We start from the raw sequence: 12526 nt of genomic DNA on the forward strand, positions 1-12526 counted from the left end.
TTCAAAGGAGGTTCACGAAAATGATTCTGAGATTGAAAGGGTTGTCATGTGAGGAACATTTGATGGCTCTGGGCCTGTACTCACTGGTATTCAGAAGAATGAGTGATGGCCTCATTGAAACCTATCAAGTATTGAAAGACCTCAATAGGGTGGATGTGGAGAGGATGTTTCCTATGGTGGGAGAGTCTAAGACCAGAGGACACAGCCTCAGAATAGAGGGGCATCCTTTTAAAATGGAGATGAGGAGGAATTTCTTTAGCCAGAGAGTGGTGAATCTGTGGAATTCGTTTCTACAGGCAACTATGGAGGCCGAGTCATTGGGTATATTTAAGACAGAGGTTGACAGATTCTTGATTCGTCAGGGCATGAAGGGCTACGGGGAGAAGGCAAGAGATTGGGGCTGAGAGGGAGAATGGATCAGCCATGATGAAATAACAGAGCAGAACCAATGGGCCAAATGGCCTAATTCTGCCTCTATACCTAATGGTCTTATAACCGAATCTTTGAAGGACCACCCAACTTGATTGTTCACACAGAGTGCAGAGCAAACAAGCTGTGCAACTACAAAAATAACGAAATAATAGTCATAAATAAATCAGCAATAAATATTGAGAACATGAGATGAAGAGCCCTTGAAAGTGAGTCCATAGGTCATAGGACCAAGGCATTAATTGTGGACTTCAGGAAGGGGGAGTCAAGCAAACACACACCAGTCCTCGTCGAGGTATCTGCAGTGGAAAGGATGAGCAGCTTTAGGTTCCTGAGTGTCACCATCACTGAAGATCTATCCAGGGCCCAGCATATTGATGTGATTATGAAGAAGGCATGCCAGCAGCTGTATTTCATTGAGTCTTTGAGGAGATTTGGTATGTCCCCAAAGACTCTAACCAATTTCTATGGATGTAGCGTGGGAAGCATTCTAACTGGTTGTATCACTGCCTGGTATGGAGGGGCCAATGCAGAGGATCGGAAAAAGTTGCAGGAAGTTGTAAACTCAGTCAGCTCCATCATAGGCACTAGCCACCCCACAATGCTCAGACAGCAAAGCCTCAAAAAGCCAGCATCCATTATGAAGGACCCTCACCTTCTGGGACATGCCCTCTTCTCATTGCTACCATCAGGGAGGAGGTACAGGAGCTGAAGACACACACTCAGTGATTCAGGACAGCTTCTTCCCCTCTGTCATCCCATTTCTTTACAGTTTGTGAACTCTATCTCACTATTTTGCTGTCTTTTTGCACTGTTTTTACATATATTCGTATTCTCATTGTGTGTATAATTTTTATGTATTGCCCTGCACTGCTGCTGCAAGACAAGTTTCATGAAATAAACACAAGAGATTCTGCAGCAACAACACACAAAATGCTGGAGGAACTCAGCAGATCAGGCAGCATCTATGGAGGGGGATAAACAGTCGACTCTTTATTCTGCCTGTCCTGCTGGGATGGTGCTAATAAAGCTGATTCGCATTAGGATTCCTACTTCCTGAGCTCTCTGCTCTAATAAGAGGTAGCCCATATGAAATACTTGGATTTTATGAGCAGTTTTCCTCCACACTGCCAGTGAAGACCATAAAACACAGCAGCAGGATCAGGCCATTTGGCCCATTGAGTCTGCTCCCCCATTCTATCATGGCTGATTTATTATCTCTCTCAACCCCATTCTCCTACCTTCTCTCCGTAACCTTTGACGCCCTGACTACTCAAGAATCCATCAACCTCCGCTTTAAGTATACCCAATGACTGGCCTCCACAGCAGGCTGTGATAAGAAATTCAAAGGATTCAAGGATTCAAAGTGCATTTATTATCAAAGTACATATAAGTTATACAACCTTGAAATTCAACTGCTTACAGGCAGCCACAAAGCAAGAAACCCGAAAGAACCCAATTAAAAAAAGACCAACACCTAATGCACAGAGAAGGAGAAAAAAAAACACAAATCATGCAAACAATACAAGCAGCCAAATGGAGTCCTCAGACCCGAATCCTGGAGCAGCCAGAGTAGCTATCTCAGCTCATTGTACAGCAGAGCAAATTGCGGCAAAGCTCGCAGACACGAAGCGCGTAGCAGCTAGAGCAATTTCGCAGCCTGAGTGCTGCGGAGAGGGGAGTGAGCGTCGCGGGAGGGTGAGCGAAATCGGCCCGACCTTCGCCTCCGGTCCCAACACCCTGCCTTTCCTGTCAACCCGTGCTGGTGTTTAAATCATCCAAACACCAGATCGTGCCACGCACTGGGACCCAGGCTCTGCCGCAGCGATACGCTCTGGGCCCGGGCCCTGCCGCAGCGATACGCTCTGGGCTTAGGCCCTGCTGCTAACCAGAAACTGTACTTGACCTTTCCAAATCGACTCGGCACCTAGATTGATTCAATCTGACTCCCAGTTCAGGTGGGTTGGACTGATGTAAGTGCTGAGCTGATCCTGATTTTGCACTTTTACATCTTTCCACTACTCTCTGGCTAAAGAAATTCCTCCTCATCTCTGTCCTAAATGGACGTCCCGCTGTTCTAAGGCTGTGCCCTCTGATCTTAGACTCCCCACCACAGGAAACATCCTCTCCATGTCCACTGTCTCAAGGCCTTTCAACATTTGATAGGTTTCAATGAGACTGCCCCCCACCCCCCACAATCTTCTAAACTCCAGCGAGTACAGGCCCAGAGCCATCAAATGCTCCTCATAGTTAACCTTTTCATTCCCGGAATCATTCTCGCAAATCTCCTCTGGACCTTCTCCAATGCTAGCACATCTTTTTTTAGATAAGGGGCCCAAAGCTGCCCATAATACTCCAAGTGTGGTCTGCCCAATCCCTTGTAAACCCTCAGAATTATAATAAGGGCATCCGTTAGTCTTGCGAGACCATGGATCTGCGCCTGGAAAGTCTTCACTCTCCAGGGCACAGGCCTGGGCAAGGTTGTATGGAAGACCAGCAGTTGCCAATGCTGCAAGTCTCCCCTCTCCACGACACCGATGTTGTCCAAGGGAAGGACATTAGGACCCATACAGCTTGGCACCAGTGTCGTTGCAGAGCAATGTGTGGAGTTAAGTGCCTTGCTCAAGGACACAACACATTCCCTCAGCTGGGGCTCGAACTCACAACCTTCAGGTAGTTAGTGCAATGCCTTAACCATTTGGCCATGTGCCCTCAGAATTATATTTATTTATTTATTGAGATGCAATGCAGAATAGGTCCTTACGAGCCCTTTGATCTGTGCTGCCCTGCAATCCCCAGATTTAATCCTAGCCTAATCACGGGACAAGTTGTTTTTTACAATGACCAATTAATCTACCAACTGAAATGTCTTTATGTATACCAAGTCTGAACGTAGGTTGATAGATTCTTGATTGGTCAGGTCATGAAGGGATACGGGGAGAAGGCGGGAGATTGGGACTGAGAGGGAAAATGGATCGACCATGAGGAAGTGGCAGAGCAGTGGGCCAAGTGAGCTAATTCTGCTCCTGTGTCTTATGGTCTTACGGTCTTTGGACTGTGGAAGGAAACCGAGCCCATGCAGAAAACCCACATGGTCAGGGGGAGAGCATGCTACCTAGTCCTCTCGAAATCAATGCCATCATAGCATTTCCCTTCCTTACCCTGCAAGTTGAATGAATCCAGATGAACTCATGTAAAGGAGAACTATGCTCCAGGCCCAGCTCGACGGGAGTAGGCTATTTCAGTGGTTCAGCATGGGCTAGATGGGCCGAAGGGCATGTTTCTGTTCTGTACTTTTCAATTACTCTAAATGAATGTTGGGTAATTCTGACATCTTGAATGATATTATGGTTTTTATTTATTTATGTGACGTGGGTAGACAGCGGACTGGGATTTAACTGACAAAGGTACGTTTCAATTGCTACTTCACACAGGAGAGGAACTGAAGTTTGGGATCCCACTGTGTTACATTGCTGGCCTCTTTTCTTCCACAGGAATGGTTGACCAAATTTGGATACTTGCCCCCAGCAGATCCCTTAACCGGACAACTTCAAATCCAGGAGGCGCTGACCGAAGCCATTAAGGCCATGCAGAGGTTTGCTGGACTTGAGATCAGTGGAGTAATCGGTAGGTGCCACAAATCTGAAACAGAATTAATACTGGCTGGAGTGGACAGTCAGGTCCATTGGAGTCCAGGGGGAGATTGCTCGATGGGTTCAAGATTGGCTCAGAAGTAGGAAGCAGGGAGTAGAGGTTTGAAGATTGTTTCTCAGGATGGAGGCCAGTGACTAGTGGTGTACCATAGGGGTTGTTAGGACTCTTGTTATTTGTTATTTATAGAAATGATGTGGGCACAAATGCACAGGGCTCGATCAGTAAATTTGCAGATGACGAGAAATTATGTGTTGTTCGAAGTTCAAGCACAAACAAGAGAAACTCTGCAGACGCCGGAAATCCTGTCAACACACACAAAATGCTGGAGGAACTCAGCAGGCCAGGCAGCGTCTATGGTAAAGACTACAGACAATGTTTCAGGCCGAGACCCTACCACCCCATCCCACAAGCCACCGCGTCCAGCACATAATTCTCCATAACTTCTGCCATCTCCAATGGGATCCCACCACCAAGAACACCTTTCCCTCTCCCCAACTTTCTGCTTTCCATAGGGATCGCTCCCAACATGACTCCCTTATCCATTCATCCCTCCCCACTGATCTCCCTCCTGGCACTTATCCTTATAAGTGGAACAAGTGCTACATCTGTCCTTACACCTCCTCCCTCAATACCATTCAGGGCCCCAAACAGTCCTTCCAGGTGAGGCGACTCTTCACCTCTGAGTCTGTTGGGTTACCTACTGTATCCGGTGCTCCCGGTGTGGCCTCCTGTGTATCAGTGAGACCCAACATAGATTGGGAGACCACTTCGATGGGCACCTACGATGAGTCCACCAGTGGCCACCCATGTCAATTCTACTTCCCATTCCCATTTTGACGTGACAGTCCATGGCCTCTACTGTTGTATTGAGGCCCCACTCAGACTGGAGGAGAAACACCTTATATTCCATTTGGGTAGCTTCCAACCTGATAGCATGAACATCATGCCCCCCCCTTCACCATCACAATTCCTCATTGCCATTTCCCTCTCTCACCTTATCCCCATCCCTGCCCATAACCCCCCTCTGGTTCTCCTCCCCGCTTTTCATTCTTCCATGGCCTTCTGTCCTCTCCTATCAGATTCCCCCTTCTCCAGCCCCGTATCTCTTTCACCAATCAACTTCCCAGCTCTTGACTTCACACCTCCCCACCCTAGTTTCACCCATCACCTTGTGTTTTTCCTCCCCTCCCCCCACCTTCTCACTCTGACTCCTCACCTTTTCTCCTCCGGTCCTGATGAAGGGTCTCGCCCCGAAACACTGACGGTACTCTTTTCCAGAGATGCTGCCTGGTCTGCTGAGTCCCTCGAGCATTTTGTGTGTATCGTCCAAAGTTCAAAGTACATGTATTATCAAAGTATGCATCGGGGCCTGGTGTGGAAACGCCAATGCCATTGATCAGAAAATCCTACAAAGAGTAGTGGATATGGCCGAGTGCATCAGGGGTAAAGCTGTCCCAACGACTGAGCACATCTACACCAAATGTTGTTGCAGAAAAGCAGCATCCATCATCAGAGACCCCCACCACCCAGGACATGCTCTCTTCTCTCTGCTGCCATCAGGAAGAAGGTTCAGGAACCTCAGGTCCCACACCACCAGATTCAGGAACAGTTACCTTCAGGCTCCTGAAAAAAATGGGACAACTACATTCACTTGCCTCATCATTCAAATGTTCCCACAATCAACGACCTCACTTTAAGGACTCGTTATCTCATGTTCTCGTTATTTATTGCTATTTATTTATATTTGTATTTGCACAGTTTGTGTCTTTTGCTCTCTGGTTGATCTTTCATTGCCATGCTGTAGATTTGCTGAGTATGCCCACAGGAAAATGAACCTTAGGGTTGTATATGGTGACATGTATGTACTTTGATAGTAAAATTTGCTTTGAACTTTGAACTTTGAAAAATACTATGATTCCAAGCAAGCTCAACACCAACTGGGACTCAACACCTCTCTTTGCAACTGGATCCTTCTCTTCTTGACCAACAGACCACTTCAGTAATAAAATTTACTTTGAACTTTGAACTTCAACAATTTGAAACAAAAGGAATATAGTCGAGAGTAACACAAACAATGCTGGAAGAACTCAGCAGGTCAGGCAACATCTGCGGAGGGAAATAAGCAGTCAACGTTTTGGACTGAGACTCTTCATCAGAACTGTTTATTCCCTCCATGGATGCTGCCTGACCTGCTGAGTGCCTCCAGCACAGTGTGTATGTGTTGGTCTGGATTTCCAGCATCTGCACAATCTCTTGTGTTTGAAAATAAACTTACAGTGTTTTAGAATATTTTGAACATTGGTGTGTCATTCCTTGTTTTACCTCGTCTTTCCATCCCTCATTTCCTCATTTCTCCTGGCTTGCGCTGCTCCCCTGAGAAGCCTGGACGGAGCTTGCCGGGTTCAAAGTCAGCTCTTCCCCTTCCTGTTCATCGCTGAATTGATTACGGTGAGGGTGGATGGGGATAGCGGGGAATGAATGTGGTCCTGTGAGCGGGAGCTGGCCGCGGGCACTGTGACTTCACCCTGCCTGTTCCGTCCTTTGTGACGAGGCGACCTGTGACCTGTTTGAATCGTAGATGAGGCCACGCGGTCGCTGATGAAGACTCCTCGCTGTTCCCTGCCTGACGTCTCTGGCGTGGATGGGGGCAGCAGGAAAAGAGACCTTCAGATCGGGGCCAAGTGGAATAAAAGAAATCTCTCCTGGAGGTAACCATGATCCGTTCTGTCCACCTGGCAGTGAGGGTATTGGGTGCCATGGTAGCGTATGACTGTTATAATGTGAACAAAGTCACCAGAGGGATGCAGCTGACAGATATAAAATAGTGTTTTATTGTTGGACAATCTGCATCAGGGCTGCACAGAAAGGGCTACTTCCGAATCAGGACAGCGGCTGAGGTTTCAAAGGCAGAGTGTCGGGGCAGTTTCTCTGCGTTGAGGACTGGCCAATCAACAAGACGGATTCACTAGAAAGGGCCAATAAGAATAATTCAATGCAAGCGAGCAGTGGTTGTTTTGGAGCGTGCCAGTCTTTAGAGTGGCTTTGGCTTATCCGGCTCAGGCGAGATCAGGCTGGGTGAGGTAAATTGTCGTGTAAGTTACTCTCTCTCTCTCTCTCTCTGTCCTTATTTGCTCATTCCTCATCTGTGAGGGTGCAGTAGAATAGTAAGAATGGCTCCAGGGGCAGTGTTCTGTGTGTGGGATGAGGGAGGTCGACGAGACCTCCAGTCGCCCGGATAAACACATTTGCTCCAGGTGCACTGAGCTGCAACTCCAGAGAGAACGTATTGAGGAACTGGAGCTGTAGCTCGATGAACTTTGACTCTACGGGAGAATGAGGAGGTGATAGACAGGAGCTACAGGGAGGTAGCCATCTCTAGGTTGCTGGAGCCAGGTAACGGGGGGACTGCTAGAAGAAGTTGGGGGGGGGGGTATGCACAGCCAACAGACACCCCAAACACCTGTAAGGATGTGGTCCACAAATTACAATGGGAGGTGGAAAATGCACGACAAAAAAGCAATATTACAATAGTCATGGGGAATTTCAATATGCAGATAGATTGGGAGAATCAAGTTGGTGCTGGATTCCAAGAGGGGGAATTTCTAGAGTGCCTATGAGATGGCTTTTTAGAGCAGCTCGTGGTTGAGCCCACTAGGGGATCAGCTATTCTGGATTGGGTGTTGTGCAATGAACCAGAGGGGTTAGAGAGCTTAAGGTAAAAGAACCCTTAGTGGTAAGTGATCATAATATGATCAAATTCATCCTGAAATTTGAGAAGATACTAAAGTCAGATGCATCAGTATTACAGTAGAGTAAAGGAAATTACAGAGGCATGAGAGAGGAGCTGGGCAGAATTAATTGGAAAAGAACACTGGCAGGGATGACGGCAGAGTAGCAATGGCTGGAATTTCTGGAAGCAATTCAGAAGGCACAGGATATATACATCCCAAAGAGGATGAGTATTCTAAAGACAAGATAACATAACCTTGGCTAACAAGAGAAGTCAAAGCCAACATAAAAGCCAAAGAGAGGGCATATAATATAGCAAAAATTAGTGGGACATGAGGGGATTGGGAAGCTTTTAAATACCAACTGAATGCAGCTAAAAAAGTCATTAAGAAGGTAAAGATGGAATACAAAAGTAAGCGAGCCAGTAATATTAAAGAAGAAGAAGAAAGCCCTTAGCTCCGAGTGGAGTCATTGGGACGCCGTCATGACAGCGTTTTTTAGCAGGCTTTCTTACTTTTACGAGGCCGAGTTGCTAGCTCGACGCTCAACCCAGCACAGATGGAAAGCGTGCAAGGGAGCCGGCTGGATTCGAACTCAGGAGCCTTTGCTCCGAAGTCCGGCGCTGATGCCACTACGCCACCGGCCAGCGAATATTAAAGAAAATACCAAAAATTTCTTCAGACACATGAAATGTAGAAGAGAGGCGAGAGCGGACATCAGACCGCTGGAAAGCAATCCTGGAGAGATAGTAATGGGGGACAAGGAAATGGTGAATGAACTGAATAAGTATTTTGCATCGACACTAGCAGAATAGTGGAAGTTCCAGGTGTCAGGAGTTATGAAGTGTGTGAAGTTGCCATTACTAGGGAGAAGGTTCTTGGGAAACTGATAGGTGTGAAGCTAGATAAGGCACCTGGACCAGATAACGTACACCCTTGTGTTCTGAAAGAAGAGGCTGAAGAGATTGTGGAGACATTAGTAATGATCTTTAAAGAATCACTAGATTCTAGAATGATTCCAGAAGACAAGAAAATTGCAAATGTCACTCAACTCTTCAAGAAGGGAGAGAGCCAGAAGAAAGGAATTTATAGGCAGTTAGTCTGACCTCAGTGGTTGAGAAGATGCTGGAGTAAATTTGGAGTCAAGGATGTGGCTTCAGGGTACTTGGAGGCACATGATAAAACATGTTGTAGTTAGCTTGGTTTCCTCAAGAGAAAATCTACCCTGACAAATCAGTTGGAATTCTTTGAAGAAATCACAAGCAGGATAGACAAAGGAGAATTGGTTGATGGTGTGTACTTGGGTTTACAGAAGGCCTTTGCCAAGGTGCCCCACATGAAGCTGCTTAACAAGCTATGAGCCCATGGTATTACAGGAAAGATACAAGCAAGGATAAAGCAGTGGCTGACTGGCAGGATGCAAAGAGTGAGAATACGGGAGCCTTTTCTGGTTGGTTTCCGGTGACTAGTTGTGTTCCACGGGGATCTGTGTTGGGATCGATTCTTTGTACGTTATATATCAATGACTTGGTTGATGGAATTGATGGTTTTGTTGCAAAGTTTGCAGATGATGTGAAGATAGATGGAGGGGCAGGTAGTTTTGAGGAAGTAGAGAGGCTACAGAAGGACTGAGACAGATTAAAAATGGCAGATGGAATACAATGTCGGGAAGTGTATTGTGCACTTTGGTAGAAGAAATGAAAGAGTGATTATTTTCTAAATGGAGACAAAATACAAAGAAAAAACTGAGGTGCCAAGTGACTTAGGAGTTCTTGTGCACGTTTTCCTAAAGGCTAACCTGCAGGTTGAGTCTGTGGTGAGGAAAGCAGATGCAATGTTAGTATTCATTTCAAGAGTACTTGAATGTAAAAGCAAGGATGTAATGTTAAGACTTTATGAAGCACTGGTGAGGCCTCACTAGGGGTATTATGAGCAGTTTTAGGCCCCTTATCTTCAAAAGGATGTGCTAAAACTGGAGAGGGTTCAAAGGAGGTTCACAAAAATGATTCCAGGTTTTAACAGCTTGAAATACGAAGAGCGTTTGATGGCTCTGGGCCTATATTCACTGGAAATCAGAAGAATGAGAGGTGATCTCATTGAAACCTATCGAACGGTGAAAGGCCTTGATAGGGTGGATGTAGGGAGGATGTTTCTTACAGTGAGAGTGTCAAAGACCAGAGGACACAGCCTCGGAATAGAGGAATGTCCTTTTAGAACAGAGATGAGGAGGAATTTCTTTAACCAGAAAGTGGTGAATCTGTGGAATTCATTGCCACAGGCATTTCTGGTGACCAAGTCTGTATGTATATTTAAAGCAGAGGTTGATAGATTCTTGGTTAGTCTGTGTATGAAGGGATACGGGGAGAGGGTAGGAGATTGGGGCTGAGAGGAAAAATGGATCGGCCGTGATAAAATGACAGAGCAGACTTGGTGGGCCAAATGGCCTAATTTGTTCCCTTGTCTTATGGTCTTATGGTCTCTTATTTGGGACTCGCATAAGCTGACAGGCTTTGGTGTCGAGAGCAAGAGGGAGAGACTCTCCGATCTAACTTTACAGCACATTTTGATATGTTAAAGAACAAAGGTAACAGGACAACCTCTATAGTTACAAGGCGCTCATAATGAGGTACATGCAATTTTCAAATGCTTGGAGCTTCCCACTAACACAAAATGAATGTTAATTGCTGTGGTCTCTGAGTCATATTCATGCATCCATGGGTGTTGATTGCATTCATGCATATGCAGACATCTTACATCAATTGGATGTCACCTGGTCTGTAATTTACCGTTTCGAGCTGCATTTTGAATTAAATCTACAATCCATATTCAGTTCTGAAGGCTGGTTGCTGAAATTAATATTTACTATATACCCTGACTGCATAATACACCCTAACAGGGCTATGATCACTCTCCTGCTTTCTGTAAACCAATTCATCCGAAGCTATCCTCCCCACGGTAGCATAATGTTAGTACGACACTATTATATCTCGGGGTGTCGGAATTCAGAATTCTTTTCCAAAGTCATCTGTAAGCAAGTTTGTACATTCCTTCTCGTGAGTGAGTGGTTTCCTCCGGGTGCTCCGGTTTCCTCTCACCATCCAAAGATGTGCTGGTTAGTAGGTTAACCGATCGTTGTAAATTGTCTCGTGATTAGGCGAGGGTTAAATCAGTGTGTTACTGGGTGGCGAGGCTCTGTGAGCCGGAAGGGCCTGTACCATACAGTATCTCTACATAAAATAAATGTCGGTGGGTAAAGCTTCCAGCACCAACGTGGGTGATAGAAGAATTGAGGCATACGGGGGAGGGACGGTTAGACTGATCTTGGCGTAGGTTAAAAGGTCAGCACAACATTGTGGGCCGAAGGGCCTGTACTCTGCTGTGATCTAATTTGATCAGTCACCTCGCTGGATGCAGCCACTAGTCAGACCAGCCTCTGACTAATGAACTGTGAGGGCTGAACCACCTTCAGACAGCACACACACACAGTCTGTGATTGAGATTTAAATCTTAATGCAAACATCAGTTTCTAAACCACTGCCATTTCTCATCTGCGCTCGGAGAGAGCAGAGCGGAACCCACTGTTTCTGTTATCATGTTAACCACTCACAGCTCCACTGCGAAGTCTCGTCGAGGCTGAACAGCGACTTCTCTAACTTCTGATCATTTCTCCCTCTTCCCCCTTCTCTCTTTTTCTATCCCCCACCCCCCCCACCCCTTCACTTCTGCTCCCCTGCCCATCACTTCCCTCTGGTGCCCCTCATCCTCCCCTTCCCCTCATGGTCCAACACCGTCCTCACCTATCAGATCCCTTCTTCTTCAGCCCTTTGCTTCTTCGACCAATCACCTCCCAGCTTTTTACTTTATTCCCACCCCCTGTCCTATCCACCCATCTTCCCCCTCACCTGATCTCACCTATCTCCTGCCAGTTTCACACCCCACCTTCTTGTTTTGGCTTCTGCCCCTTTCCAGTCCCGGTGAAGGGTCTCGCCTCGAAATGTCAAATTCTTATTCATTTCCATAGATGCTGAGTGACCTGCTGAGTTCCTCCAGTGTTTTGTGTGTGTCAGTCTGGATTTCCAGCATCTGCAGAATCTTTAGTTGCTTCATATTGGTCACCCAGTTGTTACACTGCTTACAGCTCGTATTTACCACCTGCAGGGTACGCACGTTCCCCCGGAGTTCCCAGTTGGGACATGATACGATCCGCGCCCTCATGTATTACGCCCTGAAGGTGTGGAGTGACGTAGCACCACTCAATTTCCATGAGGTGGCAGGGGACAATGCGGACATTCTCATCGACTTCCCAAAGGGCCAGCACAATGACCACTACCCCTTTGATGGGCCGGGAGGGGCAGTGGCTCACGCCTTCTTCCCTGGCGACGGCCCGGCGGCGGGGGACGTGCACTTCGATGACGACGAGGCTTGGTCATTCAGGTCTTCAGGTAGGATCAACCGCAGGGCTGTGGTGAGGTGGGGAATCAGGCGGCTCCTCGGTCCAATCACCTTTGTTCTGGCTTCTAGAGGCACAATTCATTTTGTAGGAACATCACTTCCAGTGTGGGCTATTTATTCATAGGTCTATCTGTCTGTCTATTTTTGTACAATATGTATGTATTGATTGATTGATTGAGATTGTCACTGTTATGTGCTGTGTTGTATGACATGGGCGATCATGGTCTTTCCATGACCATGACTGTTCTTGGCAAATTTTTCTA

General features: G+C 46.6%; 1 protein-coding gene across 3 annotated transcripts in view; it reads left to right on the forward strand.

Moving 5' to 3' along the window:
• The window catches only part of mmp17a (matrix metallopeptidase 17a), a 131236-nt gene that overhangs the window by 68206 nt on the left and 50504 nt on the right, over positions 1-12526 (forward strand). For all 3 annotated transcript variants that reach the window (XM_072240796.1, XM_072240797.1, XM_072240798.1), the window contains 3 exons: positions 3924-4056; positions 6662-6791; positions 11970-12253. In XM_072240796.1, the coding sequence (XP_072096897.1) occupies positions 3924-4056; positions 6662-6791; positions 11970-12253 (547 nt within the window). The remainder of the gene's footprint in view (positions 1-3923; positions 4057-6661; positions 6792-11969; positions 12254-12526) is intronic.

This window comes from Mobula birostris, chromosome 22, assembly GCF_030028105.1.
Source record: "Mobula birostris isolate sMobBir1 chromosome 22, sMobBir1.hap1, whole genome shotgun sequence".
Taxonomy (NCBI): Eukaryota; Metazoa; Chordata; class Chondrichthyes; order Myliobatiformes; family Myliobatidae; genus Mobula; species Mobula birostris.